Source organism: Falco punctatus (genome assembly GCF_963210335.1).
Source record: "Falco punctatus genome assembly, chromosome: 1".
In the NCBI taxonomy this organism is placed as follows: domain Eukaryota; kingdom Metazoa; phylum Chordata; class Aves; order Falconiformes; family Falconidae; genus Falco; species Falco punctatus.
In genome coordinates, this window is record NC_137580.1 from 86,610,335 (window position 1) to 86,630,075 (window position 19,741).

The following is a 19,741-nucleotide window of genomic DNA, read 5'->3' on the forward strand; positions in this document are numbered from 1 at the left end:
TTCTTACATTCCAGTCATTAGAAACAACATGCAAAAGTGTGAGAAGTAGAATCACTCTAAAAATAAACTTCAAATTGGAGTACTAGTGGCTGGAGATGCCAGTTGAATTTAAAAGACAGAATTGAGTTCAGGTGCTGTTAAAGCTGAGACATGCAGAATGCATGGAGCAAGACTAAATTTGCAGTTCGGAAGATTATTGTAAATCTACTTTATGCAGAGCACCTGTCTGCATTTGCCGTTGTAGCTACTGGCAAAAGTTAGTGGTGTCTATTTCTAATCGTGTCATTAATACATTTGATGAAAGTTGTGCACAACAGTAATTTCTCCTGTGTAGGATAAAGAGTTGAAGTTTACTAGCTTGGCATAAGTTTTCTGAAAGCTATAATTTTTAAAGATCAAGTGTATAGAACATTATGAAGCAACTCTGGTCTTTTGCTGGTAAAATTACAGTAAATCCATATTACCTTATGGTCATATGAAATTAAGAATGGTGAATGTGGAACGCCTGTGGCTTGCTGTTTGCTTGATATCAATACTACAAATAGTTTGAAGCATATCAAAGGTGGGGTCCATAGTTTTTTGATACCACTGGCAGCAGCTGGATGAACAAAGGAAGGGAACTTATATTGCAAGGCCAGTAAAAAACGCAGGTAAATTTCAAATATTGGCTGAGGATACTGTATTAACTAGCAAAGATGTTTGCTTGCTTTGAGCTCTTCTTGGTTTAGTCACACCCCCACTGAGTAATTCCTGTCTTACATTTTCCTCTTCTGTCAGGGTTTATCTAACCCTACTAACTGGGGAGGTCCCAGTGGACTGGAAGTTAGCAAATGTGATGCCTGTCTACAAGAAAGGCTGGAAGGAGGATCTGGGGAGCTGCAGGCCTGTCAGTGTGGGGCTGCTGAAGGGTCTGGAGCACAAGTCTTATGAGGAGCAGCTGAGGGAACTGGGGTTGTTTAGGCTAGAGAAAAGGAGGCTGAGGGGAGACCTTACTGCTCTCTACAACCACCTGAAAGGAGGCTGTAGTGAGGTGGGTTTCTGTCTCTTCCCCCAAGTAACAAATGATACGACAAGAGGTCTCCAGTTGCACCAGCAGAGGTCTCGGTTGGGTGTGAGGAAAAATGTCTTCATCGCAAGGGCTGTCAATCATTGGAACAGGCTGCCCAAGGAAGTGATTGAGTCCCCATCCCTGGAGGGATTTAAAAGATGTGTAAATGTTGCACTTAGCAACATGGTTTTGTGGTGGACTTGGCAGTCCTTGGTTAAGAGTTGGCCTAAATGACCTTAAGGGTCTTTTCCAACAGAAATGATTCTGTGTTTCTCGTTTGTTTACACATGCCAGAGTTTTTGGCTCGGTGGCGAAGTGGAAGCATGTAAGCTGTTGCATGCAAGTTTTTATGATAAATCTGACATTATTTTAAATGTATAGAGTATTTAGGTCTGCATCTCATGCAGTTGAACCATTTTGTGGTGAAGAAAAGAATATAAAATGAATACTTAATACTGATTTCCAAATCTGGAGTATTGCAGAAGGACCTTACTTGTAAAAGAGAACTTCCTCTGTCAGCTGCATGGTCACCCAGTTCACTCAGTCACCAAAAGTACTAGTCAGCTTTCTCTTTTGCCATAGTAGGGAGACTAGATTAGAAAGGGTATTTGATTGAAAAAAATAATGTTTGCAAAACTGCAAAGTAGGTTGTGTTCCTTCTTACAGTCTGTGGCCTACCTGATACCTTAAACACACCAGTTTCAGTTTTCAGAAGGTGTTCCGCTCTGCATTCATAGTTCTTGAGGTGTTTAAGTCAGGCATTTGATTGCCCTTGACCTCTCATATGCAGAGTGTCAGCTGTCTCTTCTAGGGTATTCATAACTTACACAAACATAGAAAAAGAAACTAATGGTACTTTTAGATTATTATCTTTGCTTAGTATTACTGTCCCTTCGTTGTTTATAGGCACAGGTCAGATAAATAGTCCTGTGTACACTCATTCACATTCTGCAACTGATGGATAATGCATCTGTTTCCTCTAAATTGGCATGCTAAGATGAGAATGTGAGCAGCTAAGTAAGTGGAGTCAAGAATAAGCGCTTAGCCCTTGCTTGGGTAATCAATCTCACAGACTCAATAGGAGGCATGCTACGGAAATAGCAGGAAAGAGAATCTGAAAAGATGTGGGATGATTTCTTTAGCGTAAATGTAGTTTCTTGTCACTTTCTTTCCATGACTCACTATATCCAATATAAACAATAAAAGGCAGAAGAGGACTGGCTTTCTGAGGGTGGAATCAAGTATGAATAAATTTAACAGCAATTTAAGCTGCAGAAGGCTCTAGTGGAACTTTTTTTGGGTTATGTCTGACACTTATCCTGTCATTACTGGCTGAAAAATAAATGCTTCAGCCTCTTTATTCAGCAATGCTAGGGAGAAGGGGAAAAAAAAAGAGAAAAGAAAAAAGGTCATTTTAATCCTCTGTCCCACTGTACATAGTTCTTATTTTATGCTATTGTTGGTGTAAGCTAAGCACCTTTTGGAACAAATAATAAATGTAAACTATGTCCCCAGGTAGAGGTAGTAACAGAAGCAGGAAAGAGTGGAGGAGTAAGCAGTAAAAAGCAAGAGTAAACAGCTTTATTTTAAAAGTACAATCAAGTCATGTTTACCACCGTTTCAATGCTTTGTCCTCACATCTTTCAAGCTGCCTACTAAAACTGAGGAATTTTGCACTGAGCATATCAGCTTGCTTGTCTTGTGACTATGTTGTGACAGTGCCTGGAGGCCTCAGCTGGGACTAAGACCATACTGTGCTTGGCACAGTACAAATGAGGAAAATTAAGTCAGTCCTTTCCCAAGAAACTCACTAGAGAAAAATCTAGCTGTGATGACAGTTGTGGTTAGGTCTCTGTGGATGCATATTAAACTGAAAATAGTCAGCTCCTGTTATAAAGAATATGAAGTGCAAAATATTCCTGTTTCTGTTTTGCAATTGTCTTTACCTGTTTCAATGTATGATAGAAGACAGCAGAGCAATCCACTGCAGACTGTCCACATACAGAGCATGCTTTTTTAGGGGTCTTGTGTATTGATAGTGATTGTGCTTGGATTTGTTTTTATTTATCTGGCACATACTGTAGTCAATTCTGTGAACATGTATTTTGTGGGTTTCTGTGACCAGGATGGAAGGGCAGGCCCATCTGTGTTTTTTCTTGTTTCTCTGATATCCTCAGCATTTGGTGGGAGAGGGCTTTGCAGCTGGAGTGTTTTCTGACTGCAAGACTCCATCATTACAGGCTTTTTTTCCGAAAGTAATTCCTCTTTACATTCTGCTCTGAAATCCCACTGGGTGCCTGCTCAGCAGTGCTTTAACTTCTGAATATTGAAACCAGCAGGTATGGTGAGCAATGGAATATTTTAAACAGCAGAAGATAAACTTGGTGCAGTGTGTTACTATCTGACTCTCTGTGTGCTGCACTGGAGAGAAAAGCTGTTTGAGTGTCACTTAGGGTACAACTGTTTACGGAGAAGTCTAGGGTGTGCAAAAGGGAAAGTAGCGCAAAAAAAGGAAACCAGCATCTCTGGATTGGTAACTCTGCTTTTAAGACAAGATGGATGTAATTCTAAATCAAAAAATTTTGCTTGGCAAGGGTGTAAGATGAGAGACATTTATCCGAAGGTAGACATTTATGGGTAAAGCATCTTATTTTAGTGCCTGTCTGCTGTACAGTGTGGAGATCATTATGGTAAATGGTCATCCTTTTAGATTGAGTTGTTGGCTGTGATATGCTTGGACTTTATTATGTTCATAGGTTTTTGTAACCAAGTGTGACTTTCAGCAGAAAAAGAAAAATGCAGTAGAAACTGCATGAGCATATAAAATAGGCTTGTATAGGTCAAGGAAGCTGAAAGAAGGGTGATTCCAGGCTAAAATATGATAGCCTGTTGTCAGGTCCCTGAATTAATGCTTTACTGGCAAGCAGGCATGCGTGCATGTGTAGGGGCATATGGGAAAAGAGTCCAGAAATCGGATTCTTGAGCAAGGTGTTCTTCTTTTTCTTGGATGGGAGAAATAGCTGAGTAGTGACTTTTCTATGAAGTCAGGAGGCCACCTTTGACATAGGATCTCTATGGGGGAACAGTACAGAACGTGATAGAGAAAATAACGGGGGAAGGTTTTTCAAAGGGTCTATTTCTTTTTCTCAGGAGGGCTATTGAAATAGAAAACCTCCCTGAGCATAGCAGAAAGTAAATTCAGCGTAGTTATATTACTGATACTCCTCTGAAATGCCTTTCTCAGTTGTCTGTTAACAAACAGGAAAACAAATGCTAATTCTGCCGGTAAGATTATTTCCTTGCTATGCTTAATTTCTTTGCATATTTAATTCACTCTGAACCTTAAAATAGCTTTCTGGTGTTTGTCTTGGTGGCCTTTTGTTGCTTTATTTGCTTTTGAATTGATTTGCAAGCTTTCACTCACTCTCTTTTAGCATGAAGATCTGTGGGGATAAGGGGATTGTATCTTGTCGTCTCTGTCCTCTGCTGTCTTGCTTCCTTTCCTTCCTCTCTAAAGCATGTTTCATGCAACGTTGAGTTTGTCAGCTGGCTTTTTTAATACTCCAAATGGAGGAATTCTGTAATGGGAGTTGGGAAGCAATACTGTAATACAGTTGGCCTGTATGACTAATCAGTTAGATAAAGAATTCAGGCTGCAGAATAGCAGAGCCTTCATGCTTGATTGATGATAACAGCAGCCAACTGACTTACTGCCCTTACTGCTAGCATCCCCCACACTATTAGAGAGGATTTCCAGCATAGTACAATAGATTTGTCCTAGTAAGCAAATGCTGGGTTTGTAGTGCATGACATCAAAACCAAAAGAAAAGCAGGTCAAAATGGATGGTTCCCTGAATATTCTTAGAAAAGCAGGAGTGGAAGAGTCTGGAACTAATGCTTGCTGGTTCCCTACCTGCATACTTCCTACCAAAAGAAGTGGATTAGTCTCTGTACTCAGCACAGCATAAAGAATGTCTCTTATTCCTAATGACCTTTACCATGGAGCTTGTTTTTCTTTGGCAAAGCTCCCAGAGCATAGGCAGGGCTGATTTCTTTGGCTAGTAGAAGTTACTCTTTTTGAGTCAGGGCTTATGGAACTGTCATTATACATAAGCATGGAATATATAGAGTGAAATAAAATATCTTTTATGGAACCCATAAGAAAGATGGAAAAGATACACTTGTTTAATATAAATGCATATTAATTCCTTTTGTCTTACAAGCTGTAAATAGCTTTCAGAAAAGCTTACATGCTGTGTGTTTGGGGTTTTTTTGGTGTGTCTATTAATGTAAACTTACTGCACTATCCACAAAGCCATGAATCATACTGTTACATTGAAGCTGTAAAGAAGAACAGGTTGAGGTGGGAGAACTTTCTGTTGCAAAGAGAAAGATGGAGGTTTTCCTGGATGAAATCAAAAACTGTTTATGAATCTCAGGAGAGCGATTCCACTCTCCTGTTTTATAGGAGAGTAAGGAGCCAAGAATATGGATGTTTCTAACACATACACATAGTAATACATTTTATGGACGCTGTGAACTTATCAGGTGTCAGGTGTTAGCAGATTGATTGCGTTCTGTGTCATTGCAGAAATCCAGCTGTATTTTTTCTTTTTAAATACTGTGAGCACTGTTATCATTATACCTACTAAAACAGAAGCAAAAGACACCTAAAATACTGTCCATAAACTGGATACTTGATTTAGATTGATGTAGATGTTGTTTAGAGCAGAAGTCCACTGAGTACATAAACTAGTATTTAAGATATTTCTGTAATCAGTTGCTGGATTGAGATATGTACTCTGATTTATAATCTGTACAAAGAAATAGTCTGAACTGTAAACAGCTGGTGATGCTTTCTGTCCAGATTTTGAGCTTTGTGTTTGACTTAGTACCTTATAGAGACGTATTAAGCTACAGTAGTGATGTTGATTTGAAGTTAAAAACTGAATATTCATTGTGAAGCTGTTAAGAACAGGGAGCTGCTTCTGTGGAGAACTAAATTAGAAGCTTTCAAATCTTTTAATACTAACAGATTAAATGACCTCAGCAAATGATTAAGTTTTTATTCCATCGCTGATTCATCAATAGTTGTCTTTCCTTTCGGAGTCCATTATTCCCAACAAAAAAATTTCAGTATGAAAGGGAACTTTACCTTTGCAATTTGCTGTCTCTTCCTGCTTGCTTCATTCCCTGTTGCCACAATCTAAGCCACAGAAATACAATTACAGTATTCAATGACTGGAATTTATGAGACAATTTTGTTTTGGAAAGTGAATTTGTTGTTTGTGCTATAGAGACCTGAGTAGCTGAAAGCTAGGAAGCAAGGTACCTATGGCATGAATGATAGACAACCCTTCCCAAGCAACTTTGCTAATGGGAATATTGCCAGTTGCTACGCTGTGTGTTGTCTACAATGGTTACTCATTCTTAACAGTTTTCCTTTTGATCTACATGCCACATGAACTTAACATCTGAGGCATCCCATAAATACACCCAATTGCATCTCTTAAGCTTTTATGTTAATGTTCTTTATGTATGTATGTGTATTACCTAAAAGATGCAAAGTTCTCAAATGGAAAATAGAGCCTGCAATATCTACTCTGAAATGCATCTGCACCATCTATTTATAAGTGAGATTTGAACTGATGAACTTGCCTTAGGCTGTGCCTCCCAAACAGATGCCAGAGATAGTCAATTAGTCCAGTTACAGAAATATCATAAATCCGGTACAGCTTGAGATGCTGTATATTCAGTCTTCATCTAAGTCAGTAGTACTCACTAACTTAGCATGGCGGGGTGGGAAGTCCTGGATTTAATGCCTGGATGGAGCAAAGGATGCTCTGGATATATGACCACTATGAAGATGGAATTGTAAGCTGTTTTGTCCAATAGAAGGAATTGCACGATCTACTTAATACTAATTTTTTGTATTTTTCAGGCTAGGCATGTCTTATAGACAGCTCTGAATGGCAAATTAATTTTACTGTAGTCTTTTGTGATTGACTTAGTCTCCTGGGTCTATAAATCAAAACAATTGATGTTTAACTTGCTTGAAGTTCAATAGTGCCCAAGTTTTTGGCTCTGATGAGCATTTTAGCTGTAGAGCTCTGCACCAATGGGGAACAGATGAGGCAAGAAACATGCTGTCATTTTCATTTTTCATTGGGGAAAATAAGCTGAGGAAAGGATTGTAATCTTCCAGTGATTTGGTGAAATGGATGGCTGGTACAGAACCAGAAAGTAGTCTGGAACAAGAAATCTCCTCTATCCAAAAAGTTACTGAGGTGCCCTATGGAAAATAAAGGGAGGAAAAAAGGGGCACAGAAAGAGAATTGTGCTGGTTGGAAAAAGCAGTAACACTTCACAACTCACAATGAAACATTATTGTGTGTTAGTGTTCCAGCATCTGCCAGGAACCAGTTCTTGTCCTACTGAACTCAGAGTAACGTGACCCTCTGCAGGAGCGGATTAGTTTCCCATTTATGTTTACTTGCTGTAATTCCATATGGGCAAATGTGCAAACATGGGCAATGTCCTTGGGAAAATGCAGAAGGGATGCAGGAAAGGGGAAATAAGAGGGACTATAGTACGCTTCAGATAGTGTAAGATCCATTAAGGAGCTGTGATAGGTAGAACTCATGTCTGTTTACCGTTCCTGCACCTGAAGGAAGAAAATAGTCTTAAAATATTGCAGAGCAGTTCAACCAATAGAGAAATAGGTAATTTTTTCTGTTATACTTACAATGTGTATTTTATATTTTGCCCATTTCACTTTTCTTCCACTTGTAGACATCTTTAAAAAAATCTTTGCTTGAATCTCTTTGTGAAAGTCTCTGCTTTAATCTTCAGAGAAACCTTAGAACCTCAAAGCCACTCCTTCCTGGTTAGTCCAGACACAGGTTGTTCTGCCGATGCCTTACTTCCTGAGTCAAGCAAAGGTATCACTTCTGAGTATTAAGCCTTCATTATCAGATTAGAGTGGACTTTGCACCGGTTTTGGTGCTGAAAAGCATTTTATCCAGCAGTATGATCAGGAGGCATAAATGCATCGTGCTCCTTTATCTGAGGACTTTCATTCCTTTATTTCTTCTAGGAGGTATCTTCATATTATTGTCTCAAAGTCCAGTGTTTTACAAGCCAGTTTGATCTATTTGCCTTAAATGGTTCTTAACAATGATGGGATATTTACTTTTAATATCAAGTAGTGCTTATTCACCAGTATCAGTTTCTCTTTGCTTAGCATCTGTCTATTTCTATTCCATAATCACAGAGTATTTTTAATATTTAAGCTGGTCTGGACTTGATGAGGTACATGTGCTATAAGATTCATACTTCATCTGTAATTTGTTAATGATTCAAAACTTGCCTTTCCAAATATGTTTCTGATTTTTACTCAGTGTTAGCATTTCTGTAAACATTCTTATGGAAAAATTGTTTGCCTGAATACTTAAGGAAGTGGAACTAGCATGAAAGCTACTGAGAACAATTAAGTTGCATAAATAGAATCCCATAAAGTATTTTGAGGCAATTACTCTAAACCTGCTGTAATTATAAGGTTAAAAGGCACAATACAAGTTCTGCTGACACTCTGTAAGTGCATTTCTCAAAGGATGGTAGTTTCAAAGCAGCTCTACCCAGATTTACTGGCCTGCTTAGTGGAACCTACTTCAAGGCAATAATCAATTAAACCTATGCTGTTTAATATTAAACAGCATCCCTTCTGTCCTAACCCGGTTTTGCTTTTCTGTCTGCTCATGACTGGCAGAATTTTACAGAGAAAAGAGCAACATGAAGGAGACAGTCCTTCAGTTGAGCTAGATGGGTACCGAATTGAATGATAGAAAATGTTACTTTGCTGCTTCAACAGGGTAGGGATATGAACCCTATGGGGTAATGCCCATCATTAAATAAAAATATTAAACCCAAGACACAGTTTTATATTCTGGGGTTTTTTTCCTCTATCTTGGTCCTCTAATGGACATTTTCATGACTAAGACTAATGTCTCCTAGCTGTCCTGTGATTTTCCCATATGTACTTTAAGGCCAAACCTATTCAAAAAATGCCAGGTTATTTGGAGTATACATATTTGGTGTATTTTCTACACCATTAAGAACAGTTCACCATACATGAATGTTGACTAGAAAAGTAATAATAAAAATCCTTTAGTAATGTGGGTTTGATACTACTAGCAGAAGGACTAGTTTTTCTTCGTCCAGGCAGGCTCCAGCTACCGCAGAATATTGCTTGGATCCGCCAGGAGAGGGCACGTGTTACCCAGAGCGTCCGTGTCTCCCACTGCTGTCCTGCCAGCTGCCATACACCACGGGGTAACTCCAGAGCTGGAGCAATTTTAGGCACTAACCCAAAGAAGGGCTTGACATTTTCCAAGTTTCTAAGGTAGGTTGCTTGCTTTTATGGGCTGAAATTCCTCATGGCAGTTTGCCCAAACAATGTTGATTGCCATAAAATACAAGCCCTGAAGATTAGCTGCAAGAGTATTGTAGCAGAGATCCTGGGTGATCTGATTTCATTTGTGTTGTGTGGGGTTAATGGCTTGGCAGGTACAGGGATATTAATAAATAATTCTTAATTATAAGGTGTATTGAATTGCTAAAATAGGAGATAATATCTCTTTATGACAGTATTGTGCATAACACAGCTAGCCTACCAAATGAAAAGGGATAAAATAACAATTTGCACAGTCAGATGTTTTGAAGCCGCAGAGGCAGGTAACAAGATTTGAACATCATTGATTCATCCATGAGTGGAACCAGGGTACAGGCAGTGAGATCAGCAAAGTGACCTGCCGGTATGTCAATTAAATCTCTCCAGTAAACAATCCAAACAAGTGAAATTCTGCTTTAGGCATTTTGCTGCCTGTTTCTATAGCAGGAGTTTATTCACTAATAGACAATTCTAGTGGTTAAATATTTGGGATGTTTTTCTGTCTTCAAAGTACTATCAAGCAAGGATTTGCAGGGACTTACGTTCTATTTCTGAATTATCCTAATTTTAGAGAATCAGAATAAACAGTTAGCAAGCAAAATTTTAGATGGCAGGCAGAAATGGAACAGAAGTTCATGGTTTTCAAACATTTACCTGCTTTGACTGGTGTATCTTGGAGACTGCCTAAGATGGACATATACTACATAAATTAAAAAACCAGATGATTTAGCACACAAAAATCACAACGTGATTTTTATTTTCATCTCCCTTCAGTCATTTTGTTTTTAAAAATAGGTATTGTTATTGAATGCCCCAAAAAGTGCTAGGTGAATTTTACAGGGTTTTTTATTGTTTGGGTTTTTTTTCTAGCATTTCTGATGCCTCGTCATGGACCAGTACTGCATTTAGGTCTTAGAGACGGGGATTTATAACCAACTGTTTAATATTTTGAAGTTGCTGTGAAGGCAAGGAGTTGAGATCTAAACTTAATCTCTCTGTGTCAGCTTAATTAAACTTGGTTCTTCTGTATTTACAGAAGAAGAAGGACTCAGTTCAATATAGAGGCATATTACAGGGGAGTGCCTTAGATTAGTTTCATCCGTGGTAAAGTGTGGAGCAGTCAGGGATATGTTTAGAATTTTGTTTCTATTGCCTTATGAAAGTCCCAGGTGATGTCTGAGATTGCAGTGCACCAATTTTTCTTGTCCTGGAGAACACCCAGAAGAAATCATCAGAAGCTGGATACAGTCAGAACAGACAGCTTTAGAAGACCCATCTGAACTGCAAAATACTGTAAAGACTGGGACTGTCTTAGCTTGTAAAAATAAATAAAAATAAAAAGTAGTTTTAGATTACATCACATTAAAATATAGGACCATATGGCTTAGCTCTGTTTAGCTTACTAAAAATGCAGTATACTCCAAAATGTGCCTTAAGTTCCTCTTTGAAAATTCTGCTTCTCAGGTTGTCATGGGAGCTTATGACACAATACTGAGAAGAAGATTAAGAAGCAAAAAAGAGGGAGCTCTGGGCTCAGCTTTGTTACGGTAGAATGGGGGAAGGACAAATCCAAAGCAACTGCCAATTTCTTCATGAGAAAACTGGTATAATGCAGTACAGGAAATACGCAGAAAACTAATACGTTCCGTACTCAAGTGTTCAGAAGCATCCCACAGATCTGTAATTTGAAATCAATTTTGGGCTGTATAATTCCCTGCCTTTTCTTGCAAAAGAGAACTCTTGACGGAAAGATTCCACGTTCGGAGCTCTAATGGCAAACTACTGTATTGCTACTGTATTGCGCTATGTTCCCGGGAGTTCAGAAGACTCTTCCTGTGCAGTTCTGTAGTATTTGGGCTGTACTATAGATGCTTCTGCTGCAGTAAAACATCTGCATTCATTGTCCAGGATGGCAGCCTACTTTCCTTCTGTGTGTAACATTATCCTGAGAAAGTACTACTGTAAGTTTGTCTCTGTACTTTTCCTTGGTATCAGCTACTGACCACTGTTAGAGAGTAGGAGTCCAGAGTACTGGAATAGCTGAAATATTTAAGGCCAGTCTTTTACTTCAGTAGACTTGCACTGATGTTGAATTTGTTCCAGCTTCTACATATTTTTAGATATTGTAGAAATTTCACACCCCCCAAACCCTTGCTTCAGGGCAGTAGCACTCATGTGGCCAGTTTTCCCAGCTCCAGTAGGACTAATGACGTGAGTACAAGGTGCAAATTCTGCATCCATTCTTCTCTCATTATTTAATAAAACATGTTTACTGTTATAGCTTTGTTCTTCAAAGTAAATTTTGACACAGTCTGTACATTTCTTTATGAATTTCAAATACAAAGGGGAATAGTTTTTTGTGGAATGAGAATCTTCACTAGCACCTGTTGTCCTGGGCAGTATGTGTATTGATAAAGAGTGGAGAAATTTAAGTCCAAGGGCTCCTGTTGGTGAGTGATTCTGAGTAAATTGGTATAATAAACTGAAAGGAAAACACAGCACTTAGAATGACATTTTTAGCTTTGTTCATGTGTTGCTGGATAAAGAGGATTTTTTTAATGATCTGATTTCTTTCTCAATTGGACTCAGAAGAGCAGTTTTACACAGAGAAGGAATAATGTGAAGGTTACACAATTTTACAGTAGATATAAAACCTTAGTAGAGCTATGGCAGGGGAGTGCAATTGCAGGGTTATGACTGGGTAACTTACGTTACTCGATGTGATTCAAGATGAACAGTCTACCCAGTTTACCTCATTTGATTTAACTGCATCTTCTTTAAGGAAATGGAAACATAAAATTATTAAATACTCACTCAGGGATATTTTCCCCTAAATCATGAAAAAGTATTCCTCTCCCCCCTAAAATTAGTTTAATTATTTCCATTTAACTGTGATTTTAAGGAGTCCCATAGTTTCAGATACAGCGTGAGAGCTTTGATTACTTTTTCCTCCACCATTCCGCTTCCATAACTAAGTGACTTTATCTGATCCTACCTTCAGTAATAACTGTCTTAATTATGTGCGTGGGTAACTGTTTATCACTGCTGTTGTTGCCATCAAACCTTTAAGTGTACATTGGACACTCACACAAAAAAGGGTCATTTTTATGGAGACTTAATACAAAACAGTTTTACAACATGAAGTACTGGTGTACATAAACAGAAGGGAAATGCTGTGGCTGACTTCATTGTGAAGAGAAACACACCAGACATACATTTGCTCTGTTATTGCTTCAGTGTGCTTTTATGGTAGGAATGAAACTGTTCTGTCAATTTTTTTAAGAAACAGTCAAAGTTCTGCCCAAAAAACCCTGAAGGAACACTGCCCCTCTTCATTTCAAAACAACCCCCAACAAACCAACCCCACAACCCAGCCCATGCCTGTTTCTGTGCTGGGTGAAATATTTGATCTAGTTAATGTGTTACTGTTACAGTAGTCCAATAAACAAAATCTTCATCCTTTTATTCTATTCCCAGTTTTCCAGATTTAGCCTGGGTAGTTTCTACAATCCAATTGTTTTATAGCCAATTAAGGTTCTCTAATTTTACAGCGAGTGAGCTGATGTGATCTTTTTCATTTCTGTGATAGGAAAATCAGTGGAGTTAGTGTACAAATTAAAAAGAATATTTTGTACATTGAAGTAAAGTGACTCAGTTTAAAGATACATAGAAACTTCAGGAAAAAAAATCTGTTCCTTTTCTGAAATTATGTAAGATTTCAGCAGTACTGTTACAATTTGGTGCATACTCATTAATGTGTGTAAGCCTGTATGTTTATCTGCCATAGCTGTGCTAGAGATGAAAAAGCTAAAATGTGCAAATTTAGTTTCATTGTTCTGCCAGTGCATGCAACAGGCTGAGTTACTGGTTCAATCTCTTGGCACTCACATGCATTGAAACTACAATTAATGAGGGCTATAGTTAGTGAATTTTCACAGAAGCTCTGAAAATTACTTCTGAGATGTTTGAACACACCAATTTTTGTGCAGGAAATCATAAATGCATGTGGAAATACATACTGTTACCTACAGGTTTGAATGTTAATGGAATTTTTTTTGTTCCCTTTTGAGCTACCCCATTCTTACGAGTCAGCATGGTGATCAAAGAATAGGAATATGAATCTGAAAGTAAAAAAATATTTTTTTTATCCCAGCTTTTGCTGTGCATTTTACCTTGGATACGTTGTGGTGTGTCTCCAATAGCAATTACCGGTGATAACTTTACTTCCCTTGGAAAATACATTGAAGTCTCAAGTTGAAAAAGCTCTGCAAATGTAAAATCTTTGCATTATTATGTGATTTCTTACTGATTAATGGAATTATTAACATTTCTTTTGCTTGTTTTGTATTCAGCATATTGTTTTTCGACATCAGACAGTATTTTGAGGTTTTTTAGGGATTTGAAACTTCAGAGTTGACTTTACTGACAGCAGCCTATGCAGCTTGTGAAGAGAACTGTGACAAAGAATTCAGTGAGTTAATTATCCTTCCAAATTGTCAGTTTGGAATGTAGCAAGATGTCAGATCACTTTACTTAGAGTTTTTGCTTCTGGTATGACTGACTGATAGATTTCAGAAAGGGGTTAAAGGGAGCTAATACATTTCATGCTTTCAGTTCAATAAAGCTGGAATCTGGAGATGCTGTTTGCCACTGTATACAGTCTACTCTATAATGCAGTTTTCTTTCTTTTCCTTAACATTTTGGGAGACGGGTGGATGCCACTTTTTAGACATGTACAAGTAAATATTACTGCACGTTCTTCAAATTCCTCTTCTTAAGTCTTTCACAAGTGTGGACTTGGATGCAGCTGAGAAATGAAGATTTAAAAAGAAATGCTAGAATTCTGTGTCTCTGGTATCACCATTGTATCCAGATTACATACGTTTATAACTTATTATAATTATATATACTCATTACAACAGCCAGCTCCTGAAACTGAGCTCAGAGTCAGCCTATATCATTTCTGTTTGCATGATTATGTCATTACAGGTATTAAGGACCAAGCGTTCTCCTGACATTTGTGCTTTGAATTACTGTGAAAAGTGTCAGTAACTTCAGCCTGTAAAAAGGGTGGACTTTTGATAGCAGACCACTGTTTTTACAGATCTCTTTCAGGAGCTAAAACATTTGTTAAGTATTTGAAGGTTCATGTGGTGGTGCAGCAGACACACTCCGTAATCCATGGGCAGCAAGGAACTTCTTTTTCAGGTGCTGCATGGTGAATGTTTGTAAGGAACATGGCTTTTTGAATCTCAGTTGCTGACTAGCATGTGCTCATTGGTTTCTAAACAGTATGTGCTCCTTCTGTGATTTATTCACAATATTAATGAAAAAATGGAAAACCCAATCAAAACATGGGTAGCAAAACAAAAGAGGGAGAAAGGCTGGAGTTCAGGGCAGTAATTTAAGAACTGAAAGGTCTAGAAAAAAAGAGAAAAGGAAGATCTGGGAAGACCTATAAGGACGCTTATAGGCTTCCTGTGTAAGTCTTCTGCCTTCCTTGGTTTTCTGTTTTCTTTTAGATGAGTTAGTTCTAGCTCCTCAACAGTCAGTGAAGATTTACGCACCTAAAGAACTTGATGAACTTGCGTCTGAGTTTCTTTGTTTCATCTCCCAGTCTGCAAAACAATGCTAGCAGCATTGCACTGCCTTACAGCGATATGCATCCTGTTGTGAGGATAGCTGTAATTACAGATCATGGGAGATTTCTGAGGAATGGTAGCCCAGCAGGCTGGTTACTTGATTTGGAAAAGCAATTCTGACCTAACTATTGTGCCTGCTTTGAAAATCACCTGTCAAAGATACAGGGGTATTGCATTAATTGCTATTACAGGGATTACATTACTTACTTGTCAAAGTGGTATATTAAGCATAATATGCCTTGCTTATGTCTTAAATTCTCGATTGACCCAGTTAACCTAATTAGTCATGTTTGAGGGCACACAAAAACATGCAACTCTTACAGAATTGAAGCATACCCTGTAACATCCTGCTAGTTAAAATATGATCAGAATAATGCATGTTTTCTACAAAGAATTTAAGTATCAAATCCATTTAGAGTCTTGGCAGAGCACTCTGTCCAGCAGCATGGTCATTACTGTGATTCCATTCAGCTTAATATATGAAAACTAGACAGTTTCAGTAAATTGCAGCAATAAAACTTTTGTTTCAGCAGCCAAGTTAATAATTTGACTCTTCATTGGAATGACTGTGTGTTTTCATGACAATTAGATGGGTTTATGATTGACACATATACAATTAAAATCTGCCCTTCAAAACTGTAAATCACAGAGAGCTAATGAAAGCTTAGTCATATGCTTAAACAACTTTTCACAAAAAAAGTGACTTTTAGCACCAAAGGTATTACAGTTTCTAGGTTTCCACACCAGTGAAAGCAGCAGAGTAATATTAAGATTTATTGTGGCCTTAGCCTTAGATTTTGATCCCACCTAAATGTGGACTTTTATTTGCTAACTGATTTAAACCTCTATGGGTTTAGTGATTTCTTTTAATTAACATTTAAAGTGAAATTATGTAGTTCTTGCACAATCTAATATTCTGTTGCCTTCATATAGAGCTGTGTGTGTTTAACAAAAACTATTAGGTTATTTAACAATAAGGTTATTCATATACCAACTCTAAGAAAACATGTGCTGTAGCTTTACTGAAATATAAAAAACCTATGAACATTTTTTTTACGATTAAATTTTATTTAATAACAGAAAATTCACTTTATGTTATTAAAACTCTGGTACTATTAATCAAAGTAACTTAATAGCAGGGTTTCAGTGGAGAGTATATTTGCTTCTGTGATTGCTTTTAGTGTCTGGGCCTCTGGACACACAGAAGAGTTCATCTCCCTTTCTAAACTTTCTGAAGGATAAAAAAAGTAAGACTTAACAGAGGCCTAGAGGGAATAGCAGCTTGTCTTATTTTATTGTGGAGATGTATTAGCATTACATGAGCAGCTTAATATATAGAAGCTTTGGAAATATTTTTTTCAGCCCACTCAGGGTGATTTCACTTGATGTCAAAGAAAGTGTAATATTTGTTCTGATACCAGAAATATTCATTTCAATGATTCTAGCAAGTCGCAGACAAGTGTATTTTTGTGCGATTTTGCAAGGCTGATACAGTGTCGTTATATCTGATACCGTATTCATAGGATCCATTTAATTGCTGTATGTTTTGAGATCTGAGAAGCACCTATGGCCTGTGACACTGTTGTGACTGGGAATCAAATTATCTTGCTGTTTTCCAAGATACTTGTATGAAATATATTTTCTTTTACTAATAAATAACTAGTTAATCTGAGTTTTTTTGAGACTAGTATTTCTGGCCTCGTCAATCCTTTGTTGCATTTTCTATACCACAGAAACCAGGGACATCACTGAATCATTCAGGAGGAATAATATAATGAGAGAGGAGAAAACTAGCATCTGAGCATTCATGGTCTGCCACAGCCTCCTAATGATGGAGTCAGACTTGAAGCTGGCTTGCAAAGTCCCACAGAACTGTCGTGACTGTAATACTTGCAGTTGCTTTGCTGCTTACATTAAAAGGCATGCATTCAGATTAAAAGAACAGATGTGCAGCCATATTCGGTCTCTTAAATCTGAAGATTATAAATATTTAAGATGCAAATAAGACTTGTATGAGAGTTGTTGCTTCTATATTTTTGATGATTAGGCCTGTTCATCAGTTTTATTGCACTTGGTGCTTGTTAAGAGGACACTGTCCAGGCTGGCAGAGCTAAAATTAGATCTGCCAGCTTTTTTACTGCTTTGCGGTTTCCCATGTCGCCTTACTCCCTGCTCTGCCTGCTCCATTCCTGTGAGCTTGAACTGTAATGAGCAGTGAGCTTTGATAAAAAGGGTCTGTAAGACACGGAATCTCCATTACATCTGAGTCCAGGAGTGCAGCATGGTGTGTCCACTCCTTCAAATATTAAGCCGCTGTTAGTTTCACTGACTTCTTTTATTTCTCTTTGTTTTGGAAGCAAAAGGACAAAGGTTATGTGGTAGTGAAAAACTGATTCAACAGGTATATCAAATGTATAGTGATGAATAGATAAATTTTAAAAGTAATGCGACTTCACATTTATTAATCTTAGAAGGAATGTGTATTAATCAGGTGTCAACATGAATAGCAGGAACTATCGCGTGGTGCAAATGTATGTGAATTGTTTATCTGTTTATTTCTCTTCTGTTAATTGCCTGTTTCCTTTCCTGACCAAGTGGGAGCTCTGTAGGACAGACTCAGGTTGTGCTTTTTTCACTGTTAACCTTATTTTCCTTGTTTCCCTAGTTGTGTGTATATTTTTTTCTGGTTGTTTCTGCTCTGCCTGGCCCCAAAGAAAATTCTCTGTAGCCACTAAATCATGTGTCAAAAATAGTAATTAATATTAATTAGTCCATTGCTACTTCATACCTTCAAATGTTTATCTAGGCAAGTTACTACAGCAGCCATGTGAAACGCACACACTGAGAGGGAAAAATAAAATGATTCAGGCACTACTGACAGGCATACTGACAGTTCTCTGCTTTTTGCTCCAAATGCACTCTGGCATACGCTTTCATTGCCAGTTCACACTTGGCACTACTGCTTCTGTTTACAGTGGAAACGTGGGACTCTCAAGCACCTTTCCTTGCCAGTGTTTCTGTGTTCTTCCCACTCACAAATTTATTTGGTGTCAGCATGTGTCATTGCTAGGATTTCTAGCATGTGCTGTACTCTTCAATGCTACCACTGCTGTATTTAGTTGGTAAATTTGGTCTCATTTTTGTCTCTGCTAGTAACAAAATGCAGCATTTGGGACTCTGAGTTCAGGCTGTCACTGAACTAGTTTAACCAGTTCACTGTCATTGCCAAATTTCTAGTGATCCGAGTCTTCAGGTTTTAAAAAATAGGCAACTATTGAAATAAATTTACTACTTATTTTTTTACATTTTTTTTCCTTAATACTGGCTAGTTGTACTCTTTTTCTGTTTGTTTGTTTTTAATACTGGCTACTTGTACTCTCTCAGGATCCTAACACCCTTTCCTCTTCAGGTTTTCTTTAGCACACACACCCCCACACTAATTCTTAGAGAAAGCAACAAGAAGTTGCTTGAAATTAGCAAGTTGTCAGTTTCAGGAATATGATTTACTTTAATCTTCCTTAAAAATAAGAATCTCTTGGCCTTAAAGAGAAATATAAAACCATGTGGGTCTAAGAAGTTGTTTTAACTTTACAGTAGGATTGTAATAAATTTTCTGTGTCAGAAAAGCTACAGTAACACAATAAAAAGAGATGAGAGCAGTCACCATAAAAAAGGAAATAGTAAGGCAAAACAAGTAGTTTTGCTTCAGAACTGCCTGGATAACCAAATTCCTACTGCTTTCATGTTTTAATCCTTTTAAAATAAGAGGCTGAACTCTTATTTTAGTGTTTAAAGACCAGATTAAACCCAACAAACTGTTACAATTCTACGACCCTTAAACTTATGAACTGAAAGCACTCGGAAACAAGCTATGTTAATAAATATATGTATTTAGCATGCTTCAATTAACATAAGATTAGAAGTACTTACATAACCTTTTTACAAATGTAGAAACACATACTTCTGGAAGCTAGTGCTGCACATCTTAGCTGTTCTTGTTTGTCCTGGGAACTGAAAAAAAATGTAGCCAAGTATTTGAATAACTTGGTGTATCTTTAAATAGTCTAAGTAATATGACTGCCCAGTAGCCTGAGTGTATTGAAATGAAGCATACAGCTTGTAAGAGTTCTGGAACTTGGAATACAAATATTCTTCATATTTCCTTCTTCAGTAAGCTATCTCTGCTTTGTATGTAAATTCCCAGTTTGCCAGGAAAGGTTACTAAGCTCTGATCTGTAACACCTAGAAATGATTGATTTCTTCTATCCTTAGATATTCTTCGTAGGCATCTCTTTTACATTCATAGAGAGACAAGTTCAGATGCTATTTATATCTTTTCCTGGCAATTGTTTTTTTGTTTTAGAATACTACAGTAATTCACCTTTTAATTTTCACTTAGCTTTATTGAAGCAATTTGTATTAGTGATCTTAACCTGCTAGTGTAACACTCTTGTGTGCATGACCGAGTAGAGATCCTACTTTTTCTCTTCATGTGAACTTATCCCTTAACAAATAGAACTTAATAAATAGAACTTATTAAATTATTTTTCAACGAAGACAAATGGCAACATTGTTATGCAATTAATAGAGTACACATAATTG

At 37.6% G+C, this 19,741-nt stretch overlaps 1 protein-coding gene across 8 annotated transcripts in view; it reads left to right on the forward strand.

Annotated features, from left to right (window-relative positions):
• ARVCF (ARVCF delta catenin family member) overlaps nucleotides 1-19,741 on the forward strand; it is a 290,531-nt gene that overhangs the window by 75,979 nt on the left and 194,811 nt on the right. The window contains exon 1 of one of the 8 annotated variants that reach the window (XM_080373942.1): nucleotides 9,269-13,968. The exons of the other annotated variants lie outside the window; for them this stretch is intronic. Within the exon in view, the coding sequence (XP_080230068.1) occupies nucleotides 13,933-13,968 (36 nt within the window). The 5' untranslated portion in view covers nucleotides 9,269-13,932. Of the gene's footprint in view, nucleotides 1-9,268; nucleotides 13,969-19,741 lie in introns of those variants that run through there. 8 annotated transcript variants of the gene reach the window in all.